The sequence below is a fragment of the Mytilus edulis genome, chromosome 1, assembly GCF_963676685.1.
Source record: "Mytilus edulis chromosome 1, xbMytEdul2.2, whole genome shotgun sequence".
NCBI lineage: Eukaryota > Metazoa > Mollusca > Bivalvia > Mytilida > Mytilidae > Mytilus > Mytilus edulis.
Genome location: NC_092344.1, coordinates 58,069,943 through 58,097,841, shown reverse-complemented (window position 1 = coordinate 58,097,841; position 27,899 = coordinate 58,069,943). Strand labels below are relative to the sequence as shown.

General features: G+C 33.6%; 1 protein-coding gene and 1 long non-coding RNA gene across 2 annotated transcripts in view; both read right to left on the bottom strand.

The window, feature by feature from the left end:
• LOC139485827 (uncharacterized) overlaps positions 1 to 27,899 on the bottom strand; it is a 971,519-nt gene that overhangs the window by 278,512 nt on the left and 665,108 nt on the right. The window lies entirely within an intron of this gene.
• Positions 43 to 27,899, bottom strand: LOC139520615 (zinc finger protein 721-like). Its single transcript, XM_071313437.1, has 3 exons — positions 27,798 to 27,899; positions 22,215 to 24,336; positions 43 to 2,044 (listed from the first exon to the last, which is right to left on the bottom strand). The coding sequence occupies exons 2-3, from the start codon at positions 24,143 to 24,145 to the stop codon at positions 106 to 108; spliced, it is 3,870 nt and encodes a 1,289-aa protein (XP_071169538.1). The 5' UTR covers positions 24,146 to 24,336; positions 27,798 to 27,899; the 3' UTR covers positions 43 to 105.

Below are 27,899 nucleotides of genomic sequence, written 5' to 3'. Positions count from 1 at the left end.
AATTGAAGGAGTAGATTTTAACAAATGGTAAGTTACTAACGGATGACAAACATCAAGTGACGAGAGAGCTTAGGTTGCGTTTTGAATATAAAAACTAAAAGTTAATCAATGTTTTCTCAAATGTGATTGTAATGCTTGATTATGACAAAACTGTTTATTGCATATTTCGCATTTATAAGGTGTTTCACCAGTGTGTATTATCAAGTGTCTTTTTGTAGCCCCTGCAGTTTTAAACCTTTTGTCACATACATTACATTGATAAGGTCTCTCACCCGTGTGTACTCGTACGTGTAATTTCAAGTGAGCATAACATTTAAACCCTTTACCACAATAATCACATTTATAAGGCGTTTCACCCGTATGAACTCTCATATGGACCTCTGCATCAAACCTTTTTCGACTTTCTTTACCACAGACCACACATTTATAAGGTTTTTTCTCATTTGAGTGAGTTTTCAAATGTTCTTTCAGGTTTGATTTAGTACTACAATGTCTATTACATACATCACATTTAAATGTTTTCTCATCTGTGTGTCTTTTCTTGTGATCCTTCAGCCGTTTTATTTTTTTACCACATATATCACATTTATAAAGTTTGTCAACATTTTCAGCCGCATGTGCTTTCTTGCAGTGAAGTTTAAGGTTTTTAAACCATTTTCCACATGTATCACATTTAAAAGGTCTTTCTTCAGTATGTATATTTTCAATGTGTACCATTAAGTCGCTATATTGACTCATTTCTTCTCCACAGTGGTCACATGTATAAGGTTTGTCTAATATATGCGTTTTTCTATGCACGTGCAAGTTGTAACTTTCACTAAATCCTTTATTGCAAACATCACATTTATGAAATTGATCACAAATACGATTTATTGTGTGTCTACGCAAACTGTATTTGTCGTTTAATCTTATACCACATTTATCACATTTATAAGGTTTTTCACCCGTGTGTATTCTCATGTGTTTCTTTAAGTTCAGACTCTTAGTGAATGTTTTCTCACAAACATTACATTGACTAACAGACATGAAAGACTGAGAGTGGGCGGTCATATGTACTCTATAAGTCTTGCCATATCTAAAACTGCTACCACAAATCTCACAAATATGAGGTTTTTCGCCAGTATGTATCCGCATGTGTGCTTTTAAGTTGGATCTGTTACTACACGATTTACCACACATATCACATACGCAAACAGCAAAATCTGTTTTCATGTGTTTTTCGCAAATACTATTTTTTGTGTGGTTACGCAAGCTGTATTTGTGGTTAAATCTTATACCACATTTATCACATTTATAAGGTTTTTCACCACTGTGTATTCTCATGTGATTCTTTAAGTTCAGACTCTTAGAAAATGTTTTCTTACAAACATTACATTTAATAACAGACATGACAGACTGAGAGTGGGTGTTCATATGTGCTCTATAAGTCTTGCCATATCTAAAACTGTTACCACAAATCTCACAAATATGAGGTTTTTCGCCAGTATGTATTAACATGTGTGTTTTTAAGTTGTAACTCCTACTACACGTTTTACCACATATATCACATACACAATCAGCAGAATGGGTTTTCATGTGTTTTTCGCAAATACGATGTTTTGTGTGGCTACGCAAGCTGCGTTTGTCGTTAAATCTTGTACCACATTTATCACATTTATAAGGGTTTTCACCCGTGTGTATTCTCATGTGTTTCTTTAAGTTAAGACTCTGGGTAAATGTTTTCTCACAAACATTACATTGACTAACAGACTGAGAGTGGGTGTTCTTATGTGCTCTATAAGTCCTACCATATCTAAAACTGCTACCACAAATCTCACAAAGATAAGGTTTTTCACCAGTATGTATCCGCATGTGTACTTTCAAGTTGGATCTGTTACTACACGATTTACCACATATATCGCATACACAAACGTTAACATCAGAATGTGTTTCCATGTTGTCAACTGAAGGTAAATCGGTACTAAATATTTTACCACTCATATTGAGATCTCGAGTGTTCCCCTCCATTCCAGTGTGAGATCTCGTGTCAATTTTGAGCTGATACCTTTATTTACACTGTTTACTACAAATACCATAACAATACAAAGAGCTTTGTCTAGGGTTAATATCTACTGGTCAAGAGATAAGTTTACTGTGAATGAGTGGGGCATCTGTATTCCTTTGATTTTCTTTGATTCGTGTAATTGCTGATTTCTTGGCTACAAAATAAAAAAAAACACCATACAGAAAACAACTATAATAGACAGGCTCATAAAAGATTTCAGGTCAGAATTGACTAGGAAATGTTACGAATACCGCTTGTTCCTAGTTAATATCAGTGTTATATAATACACGAAAATCATTGGCACTCATACCACATTAAACAGTGAAACGAAATATTGAATATAAGACTGTTATTTTTAGTATTTGGAACAGGCTGACTGTCACTGGGCACAACAGTTCAACATAGAACCCTATGGGGAAAACCACTGTCAAACATGAAAACGTACTATCCATACTGATCTGTGTCCACACTTGTACATGATACTGATATATATAAAATCAAGGAATCGTGGAAGGCGTTACAGAAAAAAATAGCATTTCAAGAGGTCATAATTACTCGGACGGAAGGCGTCACAGAAAAAATAAAAATAACCTTTCTAGACTTCATGATTTTTTGGACTAGAAGAAGGTGTCACAGAAAAAAATCAATCTAATTCTAATTTAATCCTTGAATTGCTCTCGTTCTGATATATCTCACATCACGCGACATATCACAACGAGAGCAATTCAAGAATTTAATTTTGATAAGATTGAAAACATTAAAACAGTCTTTCAAGACGCCATAATTATTCGGACGGAAGGCGTCACAGATAAAAATAAAAATTACCTTTCTATACGTCATATTTATTAGGACTAGAAGAAGATGTCACAGAAAAAAAAATCAATCAAATCAAAATCAAATCAGTGAATTGCTCTCGTTCTGATATATTGCACATCATGCGACATATCGCACCGAGAGCAATTCAAGAATTTAATTTAAATTAGATTGAAAAAATTAAAATAGCCTTTCAAGAGAATCATAATTACTTGGACAAGCATAACTCCTGAACGATGATAGTGAAAATCGTCGTCAATATTGAACTTGACCTCTGTTTTGTCATCAGTAACAACATATCAAAATGTTGGTCGAAGGTTCAAATTCGGGAGTAAATGCACGGACACTGTTTGGCAGCTTCCAGTCCGGATGCCCGCCCACCCGGATGCTCGCCCTACCCACAGATCAGCTCGAAATTAATAAATAACAGAGTTGTCCTTCGTAAAACCAGTTAAAATGCTTGAACTAATTTGTATGAAAACTTTGTGATTTTTTTATATCTTTTGACGTGAGCTCCCTTTCGATTTTTTATATTATATTATTTTACTTTTCAGAGTTATTGGATTTTTTTATCAACAAGAGGCTTTGGCACCTCTTAAGGGTCTGTTGTACACCTTGGTCCATGTGCATATTTCACAAAAACTTTACACTGAGCCATGAACCGTGAAAACGAGGTCAAGGTCAAATAAAACATTTGAGACTGACATATAGATCATATAATATTTCCATACACCAAATATAATTGACCTTTTGCATACAGTATTAGAAAAAAAAGACCAAAACTCAAAAACTTAACTTTGAGCACTGAACCATGAATATGAGGTCAAGGTAAGATGACACCTACCAGCTAGACATGTATACCTTACAATAATTCCATACACCAAATATAGTACACCTATTGCATACAGTATAAGAAAAAAACAGACCAAAACACAAAAACTTAATTACAACCACTGAACCATGAAAATAAGGTCAAGGTCAGATGACACCTGCCAGCTGGACATGTACACCTTACAGTCCTTCCATACACCGAGTATACTAGACCTATTGCTTATAGTATCTAAGATTTGGACTTGACCACCAAAACTTAACCTTGTTCACTGATCCATGAAATGAGGTCGAGGTCAAGTGAAAACTGTCTGATGCCGGGGCATAAGGACCTTGCAACTTGCCAAGGTAGGCACGTACCAAATATAGTTATCCTATTACTTATAATAAGAGAGAATTTAACATTTAAATTTTTTTTTCAAGTAGTCACTGACATTTTACCCCTACAGATGTTCTATTTTAGCCATGGTGTCAGTCACATCGGAGACATTTTTTTAAGAAAAAGGGGGGGGGGGGGCAGTTGTTTTGGGAGAGACGACTTTTGTAAAAGTTAATGCTCAGAAATGCTCACTTGGCCTCATAGGTCAGGTAAGCTAAATAGAAAAGGGAGTATTTTCCAGTGTTCGGACATTTAATTTAACCCTAAAATTCTTTTACCAATTCGCTTTTATTAGTAAACTGGTTTTATCTATAGAGGACGCAAGGCTGGGACTTTAAAATTGACAATTTAACTGCCTTGGTTGGATAAATCCGATAATCCACTGTACACTGGTACATGTACATGTATCAATGTAAGAATCTATATTTGTCATGTTTATTTGTCAATTTATATCATCAAAATCCTTGTGATAAATTACTTTGCTCCTCTACGCCACGCCAATCATGATCATATGGGCCTTTTAGCATGTTTAGTTGAAATTAAAAATATCTTATCTTATCTTATAACAGGTTTAATTCAAATAAATTTCAAGAAATATTCCTGACAACAATTCGTTTTACTTGTAAGCTGGTTAACAACATATGTTTTACCTTTAGCTTTTTGTTATGTTAATTATGCGTTCCATAGATAAATAATGAGTTGACAAGGATTGTCTTCTATAAATTTATACAAATAAATGACATCCTGCATGGTCATTGACAAATGCAAAAAACAAACTTACAATCAAGACTTGTCATCCTAATTAACCAATATTTAAGATATGACTCATATGTACTATTCAAAAGCTTGGATTCACAGGGTGGTCCGGTGATAGTGACAAACTTTTCGAAAAGAAAGTTTTATCTATGGAGCGCAGTGAAAAATTAATAGATGGAGCGCAGTGAAAAAAGTAAATTTTGAATTCAATACATGTATACATGTTAGCTAAATATATATGTTTATGATATTTACTAAATGTTTGCTTTTTAAACAACCATTACAGTTATATTTATTTTGCATATTATTTTGTTGTCAAATATTTTATTTTTACATGGTTAAATATTTGTTGTAAATGTGTAAATTTTGAAATGTGTTACTTTTTCATTTAAGATATATAAAGACATGTAATACCATAGACGTCATAGTTACAGGCCTTTACAAAATACGTATACATTCAATTATTGTCTCACCTGCAGTATAAGTCGTAAAGGCGAGACATCTAGGTATTTGTTTTCCATCTGTGACAGCTTTTACAAAAGATGGACGAAAGACACCAGATGGTCAGTCAAACTCATAAATCGAAAATAAACTGACAACGCCATGGCTAAAAATGAAAAACAGGCAAACAGACAAACAATAGACTTTAGTACACATGACATAACATAGAAAACTGAAGAATAAACAACACGAACCCCACCGAAAGCTAGGGGTGATCTCAGGTCTTCCCGAAGGATAAGCAGTTCTTGCTCCACGTGTGGCACCCGTCGTGCTACTTTTGTGATAACAAATCCGGCAAATAGTCATATTCGGTTGATTCACTTATAGGGTCTTTGCATCAGAACTAAACACATTTATTCAAAAAAACAGTTGTTGGCATGACACGGGTTATGTTCTTCTCATATATGTTATGATGGTATGATACTAAACCCCTAACGGGAAGGATTGTGCCTGATGTTCATATGATGAAATCATAATCTTTCAGTCAGTTTAATTGAAGTCTGGAGCTGGCATGTCAGTTAACTGCTAGTAGTCTGTTGTTATTTATGTATTATTGTCATTTGTTTATTTTCTTTGGTTACATCTTCTGACATCAGACTCGGACATCTCTTGGACTGAATTTTAATGGGCGTATTGTTATGCGTTTACTTTTCTACATTGGCTAGAGGTATAGGGGGAGGGTTGAGATCTCACAAACATGTTTAACCCCGCCACATTTTTGCGCCTGTCCCAAGTCAGGAGCCTCTGGCCTTTGTTAGTCTTGTATTATTTTAATTTTAGTTTCTTGTGTACAATTTGGAAATTAGTATGGCGTTCATTATCACTGAACTAGTATATATTTGTTTAGGGGCCAGCTGAAGGACGCCTCCGGGTGCGGGAATTTCTCGCTACATTGAAGACCTGTTGGTGACCTTCTGCTGTTGATTTTTTTTTCTATGGTCGGGTTGTTGTCTCTTTGGCACATTCCCCATTTCCATTCTCAATTTTAATTCGGTAGGTCACATTCATAAAAGGGAAGGGGTTTGTAATTACGACGTAAGGAACATATCCGGTATCATTTGTGAAACGGTTATTCCGTAACGGTCAACCAGGTCAGTTTCATAGAAAAAAAGTTTATGAACGCGATCAATAAAAATTTCTATACTGATGCATTACTATTGTAACTTATTTGGCTTATAAAATATCTGTTCGTATCCGTTTCAACAGAATCGGAGATACTACAAAAGCAATCAGTTAATTAACTCAAAACCTAACTACAACTATGAAGCTTTATTACAAACTACGTGACTCACCGGCCTTTAAACTTTGAAACTTAACACAGAAACAACAACTTAATTAGAAGAAGCACATCAAAACTATATATCACAGCTATTGGAAGTAAACGAAGAGGTTGAGAGAAAAAAAACTGTTGTTGGAAAAAAGTTTTAACAATATGTAAAATAAAAGAAAAGAGACTCCTGAGGAATAGCACCACTTATTTCAAAGGGAAAACTAATGAAAGACAGCTAAGGGAAAGCAGAAGCACTTATACCATTAATTTGTATATCTGTTTTTACTGATGAAAAAACAGTAAGTTAACTAAATTAAATGGAAGCCCATTGGCTGATATAGACCATCTAGAGATAACAGTAGAAGGAGTAAGAAAGCTACTTAATTAGTACTGTCAATCCGAAAAAAGCAAATGGACCAGATAACATACCAAACAGAGTGCTAAAGGAGTGTTCTACAAGTATCTCGCCATACATGTAACAACATTATTTAAGAAAACATATGATGAAAGGGCTGTCCCAAACGATTGGATTACAGCTATCATCACAGCATTTTTTTCAAAGGGAGACAACAGCTTGCCAGTAAATTATAGACCTGTTTCATTGACGTCAGTTGCATTCAAACTTATGGAACACATAATTTTCAAACACATTATGCAACATCTTGAAGAATATGAACTATAAGTCGATTACCGATATGGCTTCAGACAGAAACGATCACTCGAATCTCAATTAGTAACAACAATTGAAGATATCGCAAATCATCTAGATAAAAACGAGCAAGTGGATATGCGTATATTAGGTTTCAGCAAAGCATTTGATGTAGTGCCTCACATACGGCTTCTGTGGAAATTAGAGCACTATGGAATAAATGGCAACATTATAGAGTGGGTAATGGCCTGGCTCATACAACGACAACAGTGTGTAGCAGTTGAAGGCGAAACATCTACAAATGCCTTTGTAAAATCAGGAGTACCCCAAAGGTATAGTTTTAGGCCCATTGATGTTTCTTCTGTATATCAATGATATTTTGGATGACATCAAGTCAAAGTTGGGTCCCTTTGCAGATGATATCCTATTATACCTAGCAACAGACTGCAAAGGAGACTGCAACCAACTTAAAAAAGATCTGGAGAAATTGATTGACTGGGCATCCAAATGGCAGATGAAATTTAATGCCTGAAATGTTATAAGTTCTAAGAATAACCAACAGGAAAAAACCTATATTACACAACTATCACATGCATGGCCAAATTTTAGATAATGTAAGCCAAAAACCATATTCAGGAGTTCAGTGTACCAACAACCTGAAAGGGATATACACATCAACAACATTACAGCAAAGGCAAATAAATCAATAGGCTTTCTGAGGAGAAACATCGGCAAATTCCCGGAAGAAATTAAGAAAAGAGCATAATAAGCCATTGTCAGACCAAACATCGAATATGCAAGCAGTGCATGGGATCCATATCAGGAAAACCACGTCAAACAGATAGAAATGGTACAAAGAAGATCAGCACGTTTCATCAAACATCAATACAGCAGAGAACCTGGGTCAGTTACCAGCCTACTGGATGCGCTAAAGCTACCATCATTCACTGGGGTAAAGCTGATGACCGTAACTACATTCACGGTCATCCCAAGATGTCGGATGAAAAAATAGGTTAGTTGCTGTATTGTCTGTTACAGTGTTTCTATAGCATTTTCTTTACAAAGTATACATTGATACGATGTAAATTTATGAAAGATCGATTCACACGGAAATCACAAATTACTTCCGAGAAATGTGCATGAAACAGGAAATTTGATTTAAAAAAATCGCTAAGATGACCGTAAATCACAACCGAGATGACCGTAACAGAATCAGCAATTCATAACAAGGGTGACCGTAATTGGTTAAAAGATGACCGTAATTGTTAAAGGATGACCGTAATTTTTAAATGATGACCGTAACTTTTAAAGGATGATCGTCAATTCTAAGAAATATCCCTATTTGTATAACTACCTTTTTTGTATCAAATGATTAATGGTGTTGATATAAAACGTATGTATATGAGAGTATTATCTTATAGGTAGGAGAAAATAAGACGTGCTTTAAATACATAGTTCACCATATATATCTTTTTTTTACGATAGAGGGTATAATTTTTAAAATGAACATACTACAAGACATGCACATGAAAAAGTTGGGACGTGCTTTAAATACATAGTTCACCGTATATATCTTTTTTCACGGTAGAGGTTATAATTTATAAAATGAACATACTACAAGACATGCACATGAAAAAGTGGGGAAAACATGCAACAAAAGCGCGATTAAATGACAACTTACAAGTATAATAAAAAAAAAATGTGCTGCACAGCCTCCAATTAAAAGCCAACAGTTTTTTTTTTATTTCTGGAATTCCTTGTAATGACATATAATAAATGCACTTTTTAAAAAATGCCAAGGATGTACAACAAATGATATTATATCGTCTTTGATTTGTCTTCTATTTTGTATTGCAAGTAAAATAACAGAACCTGTTTTTAAAATACTTCGACCAAACCAGTGAAGGCGAGCTCCAGCAAAATAGATCCTTAAAATAGTCTTGTGTGTATAGCGTTATCACAAAAGGCAGAGGCGGATTAAGCCATTTAAAAAAAAAGGGGGGTCCCAACCCAGGGTAAAGGGGGTTCAAACTATATGTCTCCATTCAAATGCACTAATTGGTAAATAAAAAGGGGGTTCCAACCCCGACGCCCCCCCTTTGGATCCATCACTGAGGGGAACCTTGTCAATTTGTATATACAGCAATGTTATTCATATATAAAGACAAACTAAGATTTTAATCTGCTTCCTCTGAAACCATACACACAGGCTCGATTACCGGATATTCATATGTTTGATTAGTGTTTTTTATGCTCCATTTATGGGCATTATGTTTTCTGGTCTGTATGTCCGTTCGTTTGTTCGTCCGTTCGTCTGCTCGTTCTTCCGTCTGTCCCACCTCAGGTTAAAGTTTTTGGTCGAGGAGGTTTTTGATGACGTTGAAGTCCAATCAACTTGGAACTTAGTACACATGTTTTCTATGATATGCTCTTTCTAATCATAATGTCAAATTACAGTTTTTTCTTTCAATTTTAACGGTCCACTGAACATAGAAAAATTTAGTGTAGATGAGGCATGTACTAAAGACACCTCAGAGGGACACATTCTTGTTTCTTCAACTTTTCGTCGTATCTCTGTCAATTTGTATTAAAATTTTAAAGTCGTTATTAATAAGTATTTCATTGTTTACGAGAAATTTGCAATTTACTATCATTGTCATGAACTCAAAATATGGCAAAGAGTTAAAAACTAAATTTATTATAAATTGATGAAACATGTTTATATCCGCTAACTGAGCCCCTATTGAGACAAACACAACAAAAAGCTATGAATACAAGTACGGATATTCTTAGAATAGAGGGTCATCATTTAAAAGTTACGATCATCCTTCATATATTACAATCAGTCTTTACAAATTACGGTCATCTGTTTACCAATCACGGTCATCCTTATTTTATGTTACGGTCATCTTGAAAATATTTTGATAATGATTTACGGACATCTTAGCGATTTTTTCAAATTGAATTTCCCGTTTCCTGAACATTTCTCGAAAGTAATTTGTGATTTCCGTGTGAATCTTTTATAAATTTACATCGTATCAATGTATACTTTGTAAAGAAAATGCTATAGAAACACTGTAACAGACAATACAGATACTGACCTAATTGTTCATCCGACATCTTGGGATGACCGTGAATGCAGTTACGGTCATCAGCCTTACCCCAGTGATCATTAGAGACTAGACGGAAAATACAAAATCTTTGTTTGTTGCACAAAGCTTGACATAAAAAGATAGCCATAAATATTTCTGATTATGTAGAACAACAAGGCAGGACAACACGGCAATACCACCAAAGTAAAATTAACACCCTTCAAACTAACAAACAGCAAAGACCCATCGAAACAACATCTGATAAACAAATTTAATAATACTTTTAGATATTTGGATGATATTTTGGCTCTCAATAATGACGACTTCAGTATGTATATTAATGAAATTTATCCTGTTGAACTTACTTTAAATAAAGCTAATACTAACAATGACCACTGCCCTTTTCTCGATCTTGATATCTATATCACTAATGGAAAGCTGAATACTAAAATTTATGATAAAAGGGATGATTTTTCATTTCCTATCGTTAATTATCCGTTTTTAGATGGTGACGTTCCCTTGTCACCATCTTACGGTGTTTATATATCTCAACTTGTACGATTCGCTCGTGTATGTAACAATGTTTTAGATTTTAACGAGAGAAATTTATGTATTACTGAAAAATTATTACACCAGGGTTTTCGATATCACAAACTAGTCAAACCATTTACTAAATTTTATCATCGGTATAAAGACATCATTCGTAAATATAGCTCAACATGCAGACTTCTAATACGTTCAGGTATTTCACATCCAATTTTTTATGGTAATATTCTTTATAAAGCACAAAGGTGTCAGTATTCACCTCAGAAACTTACAAAACCTTTGAATAGACTTATTAAGAAGGGATATAATTACGATACTGTTGTCAAGTCATTAAAGATTGCATATTTTGGCGTTAATATTGAGTCACTGATAATGTCTTTGCATCGGAACTAAACACATTTATTCTAAAAACAGTTGTTGGCATGACACGGGTTATGTTCTTCTCATATATGTTATGATGGTATGATACTAAACCCCTAACGGGAAGGATTGTGCCTGATGTTCATATGCTGAAATCATAATCTTTCAGTCAGTTTAATTGAAGTCTGGAGCTGGCATGTCAGTTAACTGCTAGTAGTCTGTTGTTATTTATGTATTATTGTCATTTTGTTTATTTTCTTTGGTTACATCTTCTGACATCAGACTCGGATTTCTCTTGAACTGAATTTTAATGTGCGTATTGTTATGCGTTTACTTTACTACATTGGTTAGAGGTATAGGGGGAGGGTTGAGATCTCACAAACATGTTTAACCCCGCCGCATTTTTGCGCCTGTCCCAAGTCAGGAGCCTCTGGCCTTTGTTAGTCTTGTATTATTTCAATTTTAGTTTCTTGTGTACAATTTGGAAATTAGTATGGCGTTCATTATCACTGGACTAGTATATATTTGTTTAGGGGCCAGCTGAAGGACGCCTCCGGGTGCGGAAATTTCTCGCTACATTGAAGACCTGTTGGTGACCCTCTGCTGTTGTTTTTTATTTGGTCTGGTTGTTGTCTCTTTGACACATTCCCCATTTCCATTCTCAATTTTACCTACAAATACAGCTGCTTCTTTCCACGTACCATCAAAGACTGGAATATCCTACCAATAAGACTGTTAAATATAGAAGATGCAGAGGCATTCAAGAACAGCCTCACATCTTATTTAACAGAGTAGTCACACAACAAACATTTGATTTTAATTTCACATGTAAATAAATGTGTTTTTAATGAGCACCATATTGAATGACCAAATTTGTACTTGCGTGATAGGTCTTATCACCTTTGCATTTTAATAAAGATGTAAATGTAGATGTAGAACTTATTGCTTTATATAATATCGAAAAATCGTAAAAAAAAGACAGATTTAAAACATAAATAAAGACACAAGAAGAAATTGTTCATAATTTGTCTGTATAAAGGGAAACACCTTTTAAGGGACTTATTTTTATCTGGGAAAGGGGGTGCTGGTCAAAATACAAGGGAGGATGAAGTCCGTGTATGGAAAAGGGGGGAATCGAATTTTGTTGCACATGAAAATAAGAACTTTTCATACTTAAAGAGGCAAAATGTCAAAAAGAGCATTACAACAGTCAAATGGAAATACATGATAACCAGTATTCATATACAATTAAGTAAGTTAGACATCATATGACTTTGGTGATGTAGGAAGCTGGTGCTTCGACGTTCATAATAAACTGAATAATCAAGTTGTTATGTTTCCCTCTATTCGATCACTTAGTCTAAGTTATCAAGCATTTCTGCAAATTTGTTATAACCACCTTAATAGTAGAGAAATTAAGTATAAATTAAAACAAAATCTGTACAGGGATTTGTGTACAATTTTGTCAAAAGCCACATCATGAAAGAATAAGGTGATACATTCTCCAATAAATGATTAAATATTAATCTAATCTGCATACAAACAGTTAGATACTGATACAAAAGATAATACTGAAATAATGAACACCACTAATGTACCTTTTTGTTTCCATTATAAGATCCCTCTCATTCCTTAAAAAACTGTTTTGGCTAATCAATCAAACTTTGGGGTTACTATCACACTTTTATGAATTAAATGTGACAATAAATGGGTAATTGAATTGTGCAAGCTGAAAGCATTAACTATATCCATATAAAATTCCACTTTTATAATAATGGAGGTTTCAACAAAGCCTATGTCAGCCTATCGTAAAACTTAAGTTTACACAGCGTTTAAGAAAGGGACATATAAAAGGTCCCTCTTCAATTAGTAAATTATGTGTTGTTACTGTTTCGAGAAGTTTACTTTTTAATGTATTTTTTACAGGGTTACGTAGGAAGTTTTCTTTAATAGTCAAATATGGGAAATTATAAAATAAAAAGTCAGAAAAAGCTTCCAAAAGTTCTGGCTTGCTCTACCTTCTTATATTCATGGAAGAGGCCTATTTCAGGTCAATTTTCCATCAAATGTGTTTTTGGACTCAATCCACTGAAAATATTTCATGTTTGCAATACTTCCATGAAATATAATGTTGATTAGTTTTTAATTTTGGCATATTTAAAAGAGGGGGATCACAATTTTTGAATGTTTTTATAGGGTGGGGTTCACATTAAAATAGTGAAATATTATGAGGGGATCAAAATCGATCTTGCAACAAATCCTTGTGTAAAATTTGTTTTCTTCATTTCTTTTCTCTTTCACAAAAATCTATAATTGTTGAACAATCAATTGAATTCATTAATCGATTAAAAAAATAAAATCATATTTGAAAAAAAAGCTTAAAAATAATTTCAACCAAATCATGGGAGTCAAGGGGCGTGGAAAGTTTCTAGAAACACAATACGATTTGAGTTTATAAGTTCACCTTGCCCACAAATAGTCTGATACAAATTTTGAGTGTGTAGCCACTAAAAAGGCAAGATTGCTAACAAAACTAGACATAGTTTAAAATAAAACTATGGAATATATACATCAACAAAGCTTTTTCTCATAAGATGTTTGTCGCATGTTTTTACACATGTGTCTGGGAAGATCCTACATGAGTTTTTGCTATTTTGACTACCGCGCTATTTCTACAACAGTGAAGCATAAAGTCATACTAGAACTGACATACAGCTTCTCAAAAACTAGATAGCACAATAATAAAGTTAAAATGGTGCGCCTAAGATATTCCTCTACTTATTTTATGTTCTGGTGTGTTCTGATGTGTATCCAAATAGAAACATTGTCACAAAACTGCATTAGTAGTTCACCTTTCCTGACAAAACCTCTCTAAATTGTGGTTCCTCAATCAATTTGGCATATTACCATTTTGCTTTGAGTAATTTGAAGACGAAAATGCACGTGAGACGCGCAAAATTATACGCATGGTGCCTTATGAGTATTTTTGTTCACGATGAAGTCTTTTTGGAAATCCATACAAATACACAAACGAAAAATGTAGCTTTTCCAAATCTTAACATTACGTTTAACAGCTGCTTAAATTTCCATTGAAAAATAAACATTTAAAGTTGAAAAAGATATACTCTGTTCTTCATTAAATATCTTTTAATAATCAAAGAGCTGATAGCTCTGAAGTGGAAGAAGGTGAATAAAAGGTAACTTGAATTACCATAAAAGCAGCCCCACTAACCCAGGCTGCTTTGTTCCATTATCGTTATAATGTATTTTTTTTCTTCAAACAAGAAAAGGTCATAAGTACATGGATTTCCCATCCGTACAATCATTTTCTATGTTCAGTTGACTATGAAAATTAGGTAAAATCTTTAATTTGGCAGTAAAATTAAGAAGATCATATCATAAGGAAAACATGTGTACTAAGTTTCAAGTTGATTGGATTTCAACTTCATCAAAAACTACCTCGACCATAAACTTTATAACCAGAAGCAGGACAGACGGACAGATGAGACAACATATTGCCCACAAATGGAGCTTAAACAAGAGGCTCTCAAGAGCCTGAATCGCTCACCTTAATTTTTTTGGTTAAATCTCTCATCAATGATTATTTTGGCTTTTCAATTTATTTAAATGTTCTTTGAATCGTCCTATTTTCTTCAAAAGCAAAAAAAAAATCATTTTCTCCTATGTTCTATTTTAGCCATAGGAGCTATGTTTCTGACATACAAGGAAATGAAATATAAAATTTATACTAGATACTCTGAAACTCATTTAGCCTAAGTTTGGCTGAAATTGATACAGCAGTTTCAAAGGAGAAAGTAAGTCAACATGATGAACAAATTGTGAAAAAAGTCTTTAAAGGGCAATAACTCCTTAAGGGGTCAATTGACAATTTTGGTCAAATTGACTTATTTGTAGATCTTACTTTGCTTAACATTTTTGCTATTAACAGTTTATCTGTATCTATAATAATATTCAAGATAATAACCAAAAACTGCAAAATTTCTTTAAAATCATCAATTCAGGGGCATTATACCTGAAAAACCAGTTACCCAATTCGGCTGAAAATTTCAGGACAGGTAGACCTTGACCTAATAAATACTTTAACTTCTTGTCTTATTTGCTCTAAATGCTGGAGTTTTTGAGATATAAGCCAAAAACTGCATTTTACCCTGTGTTCTATTTTTAGCCATGACGGCCATGTTTTTTGACGAAATAAAAAATAAAGCACAAACTTTATTTTATACACCCTACTGATCATTCAGTTGAAGTTTGGTTGAATTTGGTTTAGTAGTTTTAGAGGAGAAGATTTTTTAAAGTTAGCAAATATGATGAACAAATTGTGAAAAATTGTCATTAAAGGACAATAACCCCTTAAGGGGTCAATTGACAATTTTGGTCATATTAACTTATTTGTAGATCTTACTTTGCTGATCATTTTTGCTGTTTACAGTTTATCTTTATCTATAATAATATTCAAGATAATGACCAAAAACTGCAAAATTTCCTTAAAATTACCAATTAAGTGGCAGCAACCCAACAATGGTTTGTTTGATTCATCTGAAAATTTCAGGGCTGATAGATCTTGACCTAACGAACATTTTTATCCCTGTCAGATTTGCTCTAAATGCTTTCGTTTTTGAGATATAAGCCAAAAACTGCATTTGACCCCTATGTTCTATTTTAAGTAACGGCGGCCATGTTTTTTGACGGATCAAAAATCGAAGCACACACTTTGTGCAGGATAATCTAAGGAACAATCATGCTAAGTTTCATCCAAATCCATTCAGTAGTTTCAGAGGAGAAGATTTTTTAAAGTTAGCAAATGTGATGAACAAATTGTGAAAAATTGTCATTAAAGGACAATAACCCCTTAAGGGGTCAATTGACAATTTTGGTCATATTAACTTATTTGTAGATCTTACTTTGCTGATCATTTTTGCTGTTTACAGTTTATCTTCATCTATAATAATATTCAAGATAATGACCAAAAACTGCAAAATTTCCTTAAAATTACCAATTAAGTGGCAGCAACCCAACAATGGTTTGTTTGATTCATCTGAAAATTTCAGGGCTGACAGATCTTGACCTAATGAACATTTTTACCCCATGTCAGATTTGCTCTAAATGCTTTCGTTTTTGAGATATAAGCCAAAAACTGCATTTGATCCCGATGTTCTATTTTAAGTAACGGCGGCCATGTTTTTTGACGGATCAAAAATCGAAGCACACACTTTGAGCAGGATAATCTAAGGAACAATCATGCTAAGTTTCATTCAAATCCATTCAGTAGTTTCAGAGGAGAAGATGTTTGAAAAATTGTTAACGACGACAGACGACGACGACGGACGCCAAGTGATGAGAAAAGCTCACATGGCCTTTTAGGCCAGGTGAGCTAAAAAGTAAGGCTCGTTACATCCCCGCCAACTTTTGAAAGTTCCCAATTCCCATATGGGTTTTTCCTGCACAAAATTTTTTTTTAAGGTTACAATTTTTAGCGACGTATTTTGCACGATCTGGATTGTCTAGAAAAAGTGTCATATTTGTATGATTAACTTACATGCCTTTTTCTTAAGTCTGTTTGCATGATTCTAGTTTTAATTCGGTAGAAAAAATATACATGAAGCTAGCAGACCGGGGTTTATTTTCCAGAGTAAGAATATAAGATGCTTGTTGAAATTTCCAATTTTAAATTATGCACAAAGATGGACCTTTAACAGGTTGGCAACAACACTCCAAATGAGATTAACCTAACTGGAAGATCAGTATAACCCACTGTAAAAAATGAGCACCAAAAAAGTCATTTATATTCATATTATTTGATGAAACTTTTCCCCAAGAACTATGCATCTATTAAGTACTGAATAGTCAAAACATGTCAAAAGAATTTTCTGTTGTTTCTAAACTTATATCTTTTTTAATAATTTGACCCCTCATTTAGAAAAGTTGTTCCAAATATGAATTTTCCCACTTTTGAGTTTAATAAAAATCTTCAAAATGTACTTTATTTTTTTCAACAGTAAAATGACCCCTTGTTTTAGGGACAGTCCCTCATTTAAGGGACACCACTCATAATTGGGGTGGGGGTGGGGTGGGGGTCCCAACCTGAATACAAAAATAAAATATGTTACAACCAGTATTATGTCAATAAATTGTCAATAAATTAGTGAAAAAATACTATTTACTATCTTTATCATGTTTTTGGTAGTACAGTAGACTCCGGCCAATGGGATACCCAAATTGTCAGCTAAAAATATCTGATTACCCGATATATTCAATAAGACGATGAATGTATATTCATTAAATATTCTACAATAATAAGTAGATCTATTGCTTAATATGTGAAAGGGCTGGAGGATTGATGGAGTGATTTTTATCAATAACATCACCACGATGTTTGTAAAATAAAATTATCAGCTGATTATGTAGCTAATGAATAAATTTGTTTCCACTTGCAGTTTTTAAATCCTATATTTATTAAAATCAATTAAATGTCCTGAAGTATTTATGTAAATTATTATCTTCCATCCATAGTTTGTCTTTACTTGTTAAGTAAACAAATTATTTACATTTTCACACAGGTAAACTAATTAGGCTATAAATAGATTAAAGCATGTCTGTGTAGAATCTCTTATCAAAAATCGTAATTGTTATAATTTTATTTCTTTAAATAATCAAATTTAAATTTATGAAAATATTCATGATTGATAAAATAGTATTGCTTGAAGTTTACGCTTTCAGAGACTATTTATGTTTAGGTCATGGTTCTTCACATAGTTGTAAACAAACCAATATGGCCGACACACGTGATTACCTTTGCACATGTGAAAAAAATATTTCTGACAAAAGTCAGATTTCTCTTGTCAAAAGGAAGTTATATTTATATATTGCAATACTTCTTCAGAAGGAGGTACATTGAGTTTCAATTATATTTCTTTTTCTATGAGCTTAGATTTTAATCACATTATCCAAACAGCAACGTATTGCTCTTGTCAACTGAGTCTTGAATAATTTTATAAATAGATTCAAACCATTTGGAGTAGAAGGGCATCTAATTCACATGACAAAGGAAAACAATGAATTAAGACAACAATTTAATAAGAAATATATCCTTTTTATTTACAAAAAAACAAAATATTCTTGTCTGCAGGATTGCAAATTCGTAACTTCAAGGGCGAACTTGTAAACAGGGCGAGTTGTCCCGATACCAAATTCACGCATGCGTAATACAAATATCTACAGTTAAAACATCCTGTGACAAGTAAACAAATAACGTTCATGTGGATGAGATGAAATCTGATAATTTACATAAATAAAAGGGTTATATTTATGATAGTGATTGTTTTTCAATCCTAATTTACAAATTAAATGATTCAGATGCCTAATCATGTGTAAAAATCGGTGTCAGGAATCTTAAGTTGTTATGAAATTGTAATACACGAAACGAATGCGGCATACGGAGGCTCAATGCCATAGGTCAGCCCCTTAAGTCTTCAGAAGACTTGACGTCTTCTTCCACTAAAAAATCATTAAATTCATAATCATATTTGCATATTTTTTTAAAGAATTTTCAATTCCAAATTTATACGCGGCCATTAGAACAAGAGGCTCTCAAGAGCCTGAATCGCTCAGCTGGTAAACAATGCCTTCGGCCGTGTTGTTTGACGAAATAGAAAATAAAACACAAACTTTATTTTATACACCCTACTGATCATTCAAATGAAGTTTGGTTGAATTTGATTGAGTAGTTTTAGAGGAGAAGATTTTTTAAAGTTAGCAAATATGATGAACAAATTGTGAAAAATTGTCATTAAAGGACAATAACCCCTTAAGGGGTCAATTGACAATTTTGGTCATATTAACTTATTTGTAGATCTTACTTTGCTGATCATTTTTGCTGTTTACAGTTTATCTTTATCTATAATAATATTCAAGATAATGACCAAAAACTGCAAAATTTCCTTAAAATTACCAATTAAGTGGCAGCAACCCAACAATGGGTTGTTTGATTCATCTGAAAATTTCAGGGCTGAGAGATCTTAACCTAATGAACATTTTTACCCCATGTCAGATTTGCTTTAAATACTTTAGTTTTTGAGATATAAGCCAAAAACTGCATTTGACCCCTATGTTCTATTTTAAGTAACGGCGGCCATGTTTTTTGACGGATCAAAAATCGAAGCACAACTTTGTGCAGGATAATCTAAGGAACAATCATGCTAAGTTTCATCCAAATCCATTCACTAGTTTCAGAGGAGAAGGTGTTTGAAAAATTGTTAACGACGACAGACGACGACGACGGACGCCAAGTGATGAGAAAAGCTCACATTTCTTTTTAGGAAAGGTGAGCTAAAAACTGCAAAATGTCCTTAAAATTACCAATTCAGGGGCAGCAACCTAGCAACGTGTCGTCCGATCCATCTGAATATTTCAGGGCAGATAGATTTTGACCTGATAAACAATTCAACCACAGTCAGATTTGATCTTAATGCTTTGGTTTTTGACATTTTACCCCTTGTTCTATTTTTAGCCGTGGCAGCCATCTTGTTTGGATGGCCGGGTCATCGGACACATTTTTTAAACTAGATACCCAAAAGATGATTGTGGCCAAGTTTGGATTAATTTGGCCCAGTAGTTTCAGAGGAGAAGATTTTTGTAAAAGATTACCAAGATTTACGAAAAATGGTTAAAAATTGACTATAAAGGGCAATAACTCCTAAAAGGGTCAACTGACCATTTCGATCATGTTGACTTATTTGAAAATCTAACTTTGTTGAACATTATTGCTGTTTACAGTTTATCTCTATCTATAATAATATTCAAGATAATAACCAAAACAGCAAAATTTCCTTAAAATTACCAATTCAGGGGCATTAACCCAACAATGGGTTGTCCAATTCATCTGAAAATTTCAGGGCAGATAGATCTTGACCTGATTAACAATTTAACCCCATGTCAGATTTGCTCTAAATGCTTTTGTTTTTGAGTTATAAGCCAAAAACTGCATTTTACCCCTATGTTCTATTTTTAGCCATGGCGGCCATTTTGGTTGGTTGGCCAGGTCACCGGACACAATTTTCAAACTAGATACCCAAATGATGGTTGTGGCCAAGTTTAGTTCAATTTGGCCCAGTAGTTTCAGAGGAGAAGATTTTTGTAAAAGATAACTAAGATTTATGAAAAATGTTTAAAAATTGACTATAAAAGGCAATAACTCCTAAAGGGGTCAACTGACCATTTCAGTCATGTTGACTTATTTTTAGGTCTTACTTTGCTGAACATTTTTGCTGTTTACAGTTTATCTCTACCTATAATAATATTCATGATAACCAAAAACAGCAAAATGTCCTTAAAATTTCCAATTCAGGGGCAGCAACCCAACAACGGGTTGTCCGATTCATCTGAAAATTTCAGGGCAGATAGATTTTGGCCTGATAATCAATTTTACCCCCATGTCAGATTTGCTCTAAATGCTTCGGTTTTTGAGTTATAAGCCAAAAACTGCATTTGACCCCTATGTTCTATTTTTAGCAATGGCGACCATGTTTGTTGATAGATTTTAACTTCGGATACAATTGATAAACTAGATATCCTAAGGAACATTCAGTTAAAGTTTGGAAGCATTTTGGCCAAGTAGTTTCAGAGGAGAAGATTCTTGAAATAGTTTACGACGACAGACGACGACGGACGACGACGACAGACGACGACGGACGACGACAGACGACGACAGACGACGGACGACGACGGACGCCAGTTGTATATTATTTTATACTATAACTGATTTTTTTTCAGATGATTATACATTTTATTTATACTAATTGTTATAATTTCACATGTAATATATATAATCACCAATAAAACATATCATATGACAAAAAGATGCACATAATTCAGACACAAAACATGTTATTTTGTTCATTCTTAAAATATTTGTCTATCTATCTTTGATATAGTAGCTGTAACGTATACTTCAATTAAAGACTAAAAATATAATTACATATTTAGTACATATTTTTTTTAAAAAGCAAGTGACTTTGTAAGATTATTCAACTAAATGTACTTTATGAAGGAAAGAAGAAAAAACACGTAAATTTTCTCCTGCATTATGGGTAATTATTTACACCAAGCAATAATGAAAATATCTGAAGCATAATTTTTAGTTTTTTTATAATGAAAACTATTTTAAAACACCATAAACACAGTTGCCTTTTCTTTACCAAACACGGTCTTTATGAGTGCATGACAATGGTGTATATAATGAATTCCATAATATTCTTCGTAATCTTTTAAAACATTTATGCATTCATAAATTGTTTAAAAGAACACCACCAATTAAAATTTTAAAAGTTGCGATTGTCACTTTAGGAAATATATTTTTGTCTTTTAATAAGCCAGTAGATCCATTTTGAAAACCCTCTTAGCTGCAACTATCCCCTCATTAAATAAATTCAAATAGTTGTGCCCTGACCAGTATTCTTCTGTGTGTAGTATCTCCCGTATGTGATGACCTTGATTATTTTTAGAATGAGTTCTAACGTAATTTTTATTCGTTGGTTCGGATGATTAAATAAAAATTACATATTCAGCATATTTCCCCCTCCAAAATCGCATGTGACATCTGATTTCACCATGTTGGATCCTGGAAATTGGACAGGTTTTGACATTTTTACCACTTTTCTCCCATTAGATACACTCTACCTCTATCCCTTTTTTAAGATAATATCTAATACTTGTATTTTACCCCCCCCCCCTTCCCCACATCCCCCACCCCACCCTGCGTTCTAGATCTTTTCGGTCTTGCTGGCCAATTGTTATTGGAAGAAGCGATCATTGAACACAAAATTTCAATTTACATACCTAAAGGATGTCACGTTAGTAACTTTACCGAGTATATTTCAACTAACGTTAACGGATTACAAACACTAAGTGACGGGAAAGTAACAATTACGTTTTGACTTGGTTTATAGCTAGAAGTGAATCAATGTTTTCTCAAATGTGTTTGTAATGCATCATTCCGACTAAACTGTGTATTGCATATATCGCATCTAAAAGGTTTCTCACCAGTGTGTGTTCTCAAGTGTTTTTGTAAAGCACCTTTTTCGCTGAACCGTCTGTGACATACATTACATTGATAAGGTCTCTCACCAGTGTGTATTTTAATGTGCCTTGCCAAGCAACGAGCACGTTTAAACCCTTTACCACACGAATCACACTTATAAGGTTTTTCATCTATATGAACTCTCATGTGTTCCTCTAAGACATACCTTGATGTATATCGTCTACCACAGACAATACATTTATAGTCATTTTTGTGGATTTTCAAATGTTCATTTAGGTTCGAGATCGTTTTACACTGTTTATCACATTCATCACATTTAAAAAGTTTCTCACCAGTGTGTATAATCATGTGTTTCTGTATCAGCTTCAAGTTATGAGTAGTACTTATTCCTTTGTTACATATATCACATTTATCAACATTAAGTTTGTCAACATTATCAACCGTATGCTTACTCTTAAAGTGTTTTTTCAGGTACTTGTTCTGGCTAAACCCTTTACCACACATATCACATTTAAAGGGTTTTTCCACAGTCTTAGTGTGAGTGTTTTTGATGTGTATCATTAAGTCGCTGAATTGACCAATTTCTTCTCCACAATCAGTACATTTATAAGTTTTATCTAATATATGCATTTTTCTATGCTCATGCAACTTGTAACTTTCACTAAATCCTTTATTGCAAACATCACATTTATGAAATTGATCACAAATACGATTTATTGTGTGTCTACGCAAGCTGTATTTGTCGTTAAATCTTATACCACATTTATCACATTTAAAAGGTTTTTCACCACTGTGTATTCTCATGTGTTTCTCTAAGTTCAGACTTTTAGTAAATGTTTTCTCACAAACATTACATTTACAAACAGACATGACAGACTGAGAATGGGCGGTCATATGTACTCTATAAGTCTTGCCATATCTAAAACTGCTACCACAAATCTCACAAATATGAGGTTTTTCGCCAGTATGTATCAGCATGTGTGTTTTTAAGTTGTATCGACTACTACACGTTTTACCACACATATCACATACACAAACAGCAAAATGTGTTTTCATGTGTTTTTCGCAAATACTATTTTTTGTGTGATTACGCAAGCTGTCTTTGTGGTTAAATCTTATACCACATTTATCACATTTATAAGGTTTTTCACCACTGTGTATTCTCATGTGATTCTTTAAGTTCAGACTCTTAGAAAATGTTTTCTTACAAACATTACATTTAATAACAGACATGACAGACTGAGAGTGGGTGTTCATATGTGCTCTATAAGTCTTGCCATATCTAAAACTGCTACCACAAATCTCACAAATATGAGGGTTTTCGCCAGTATGTATTAACATGTGTGTTTTTAGGTTGGAACTCCTATTACATGTTTTACCACATATATCACATACACAATCAGCAGAAGGGGTTTTCATGTGTTTTTCGCAAATACGATGTGTTATGTGGCTACGCAAGCTGCGTTTGTCGTTAAATCTTGTACCACATTTGTCACATTTATAAGGTTTTTCACCACTGTGTATTCTCATGTGTTTCTTTAAGTTCAGACTATGGGTAAATGTTTTCTCACAAACATTGCATTGACTAACAGACTGAGAGTGGGTGTTCTTATGTGCTCTATAAGTCCTACCATATCTAAAACTGCTACCACAAATCTCACAAAGATGAGGTTTTTCACCAGTATGTATCCGCATGTGTACTTTCATGTTGAATCTGTTACTACACGATTTACCACATATATCGCATACACAAACGTTAACAGCAGAATGTGTTTCCATATGGTCAACTGAAGGTACATCGGTACTAAATATTTTACCACTCATATTGAGATCTCGAGTGTTCCCCTCCATTCCAGTGTGAGATCTCGTGTCAATTTTGAGCTGATACCTTGATTTACACTGTTTACTAAAAATACCACAACAATACAAAGAGTTTTGTCTAGGGTTAATATCTACTGATCAAGAGATAAGTTTACTGTGAATGAGTGGGGCATCTGTATTCCTTTGATTTTCTTTGATTCGTGTAATTGCTGATTTCTTGGCTACAAAATAAAAAAAAACACCATACAGAAAACAACTATAATAGACAGTCTCTTAAAAGATTTCAGGTCAGAATTGACTAGGAAATGTTACGAATACCGCTTGTTTCTAGTTAATATCAGTGTTATATAATACACGAAAATCATTGGCACTCATACCACATTAAACAGTAAAACGCAATATTGAATATAAGACTGTTATTTTCAGTATTTGGTACAGGCTGACTGTCACTGGGCACAACAGTTCAACAAAGAAACCTATGGGGAAAACCACTGTCAAATATGCAAACGTACTATCCATACTGATCTGTATCCACACTTGTACATGATACTGATATATATAAAATCAAGGAATCGTGGAAGGCGTTACGGGAAAAAATAGCATTTCAAGAAGTCATAATTACTCGGACGGAAGGCGTCACAGAAAAAATAAAAATAACCTTTCTAGACTTCATGATTATTTGGACTAGAAGCAGGTGTCACAGAAAAAAAATCAATCTAATTTAAATTTAACCCTTGAATTGCTCTCGTTCTAATATATCGCACATCATGCGAAATGTCGCAACGAGAGCAATTTAAGAATTTAATTTAAATTAGATTGAACAAGTGAAACTGCGAGCTACTGCTCACTGATGATACCCCCGCCGCAAGTGGATAATATTAATAGTGTAAAAATATGCAAGACTTTAGTGTTCGGTAAACAGGAAGTTGTCGAGTGATGAATCTGAAAACGCATCACACGGTATAGCTGACTTATATAAATCCTGAAACCAAATTTCAGAAATCCTTGTATTGTAGTTCCTGAGAAAAATGTGACGAAAATTTTCAACTTGGCTATCATGTGTAAAATCAGACAAGTGTTCGGTAAACAGGAAGTTGTCAAGTGATGAATCTGAAAACGCATCACACGGTATGGCTGACATATATAAATGTTGATACCAAATTACAGAAAGGGTGGATGTGTAGTTCCTGAGAAAAATGTGACGAAAGTTTCATGGGACGGACTGACTGACGGACGGACTGATGGACGGACTGACGGACGGAAGAACGGACGGACGGACGGACGGACGAACAAACGAACGAACGAACGAACGAACGAACGAACGAACTGACGCACAGACCAGAAAACATAATGCCCATAAATGGGGCATAAAAATCTTAATTAAAGGATATTAATCACACCTACAAAGAGTAACAGTCTACGAAACTATATCGGCAAAAATTTACTTGTAAATGGAACTATGTTTGTTTATCATTTTTGTGATATAAGTGTCTAATAATCTTTTATAAGTTTTAACATATAAAGCACTTAACAAAATGGTTAACTGTAATCAAAGGGCAATAATTAAGATTTGAAGTGGTTGAATGATTTCCTCAATATTGTCTCAATTAGAGATTTTTTTTTTATCTTTATTCTTTGAGACATTGACAATATCTTGCTGGTCGATCGTTTTTGCTTATTGAAGTTTTTATCTATATCTATTATAATTTTTAGATATCAAAGGGCTACAACTCTTATGAGAAGTCGACTGACGATTTCTTCCGTGCAGACTTATTGGTAGAATTTGTCAAGCTGGTCATTATTTTGTTTAAAAGTTTCTCTCCATCTATTATTGTTTTCAATGATACAATGTTATAGTTAAAAATGAACAAAAATGGTAAAATTTGTCTTTTAAGGGAAATAACTCCTATAAGGAGTCATCTGATGGTTTGACGTAGTAGTATATTATTCCAAACATTTTTGCTCAGACACATTTTCTTTATATGTATAACGGTTTTTAAAATAAAAGACAAAACTAGCATTTTACCCCTACAGATGTTCTATTTTAGCCATGATGTCAGCCACATCGGAGACATTTTTTTTTTGGGGGGGGGGAGGGGGGGGGCAGTTGTTTTGGGAGAGACGACTTTTGTTAAAATTAATGACGACGACGAACAAAGACGACGATGAACACCAAGTGATCAGAAAAGATCACTTGGCCTCATAGGCAAGGTGAGCTAAATAGAAAAGAAAATGTTTATCAGTTTTCGGACAATAACTCAAAAGCACTTTCACTAATTTGCTTCAATAAACTGTTTATATCAATAGATATGACCTCCTTTTCGATTTTTATGAATTTTCGTCGATTTCATGTTCCCTCGACAGCCGATTTTCGGCTCTCCATTGACACCATTTGCGAGTATGGTCTTGAGGAATGTTAACGATGATGGTCCGTCGGAAGGGGACGATAAGTGGCTGACCCGTGTTAAGAAAGAGCCATATCTCTTGCACGTTAAACACACCCTTGTAGATTTCGAAAAAGAGAAGGCTAATGCCGCTACAAGGCAGAATTCACACCCGCAAGGTGGAAAGGGATTTATATAAGTTGCAAGACTTGTTTCATAATCCACTATAATAAATAAATATGTTTAAATTAATTAAATTATGTTCCCGAGTTATGTTTTTTTTTATTTTGGCCGTATACTTTTATTTATTAAAAATGAGAATTTTCCAGTTTTTGAGCGCTAACTCAAAAGTGTTTTGAAAAGTTTTCATTCAACTTTGCAATCTGTATAAATCCATATTGTTTATATATCTTGCCTATGTATTGTCATAGATATTTATGTTTTAGCAAATATTTAAAAAATTAATATGCATCGGTCATCATGGTCATTCATTCATTTGTCTGATCTCGTTAGTATACTCCATAGCGACATCAGAGTTTTATATTGGAATTAGATAGGAAACTTTGGTGACTATAGTGAGGTGTTATCATTGTCATGGAACTTTATTCTTTGAAAAACCGATGTGGGTAAAGCGCTTTAAAATGACATAGCTTTTATTCATGTTATTACAAGGCTCGGACTTTAAAATTGATAATTTAACTGCCTTGGCTGGATAAATCCGATAATGCACTGGTATCAATGTAAGAATCTATATATTTCATGTTGATGTGTCAATTTATCATCAAAATCCTTGTAATAAACAACTTTAAAATTTGCTCTTCAATCGCCACGTCCATCATGATCATGGGCCTTTTAGTTGAAATCAAAAATATCTTATCTGATCTTATAACAGGTTTAAATTAAATAAATTTAAGAAATATTCCTGACAAAAATTTCTTTTTATTTGTAAGCTGATAAACAACATATATGGTTTTACCTTTAGTTTTTTTTGTTATGTTAATTATGCGTTCCATAGATAAATAATGAGTTGCCCGCTTTATGTCACCTCCTTTATGTCGCAAGAATATTGTCTTCTATAAATGTATACGTCAAATAAAATGACATCCTGCATAGTCATTTACAAATGCATATTAATAAACTTGCAATCAAAACTTGCTTTACCTTTAGTTTTTGGTTATGTTAGTTATGCGTTTCATAGATAAATAATGTGTTGCCCTGCTTTTTTGTGTGTCTATATAAATTTATACAAATAAAAATGTCATCCTGCATGGTCATTGACAAATGCAAAACAAACTTACAATCAAGACTAGTCATCCTAATTAACCAATAGGTTGTAGATATATCGTATGTATTCAAAAGCTTGGATTCACGGGATGATCAGGTGATAGTGAAAAACTTTT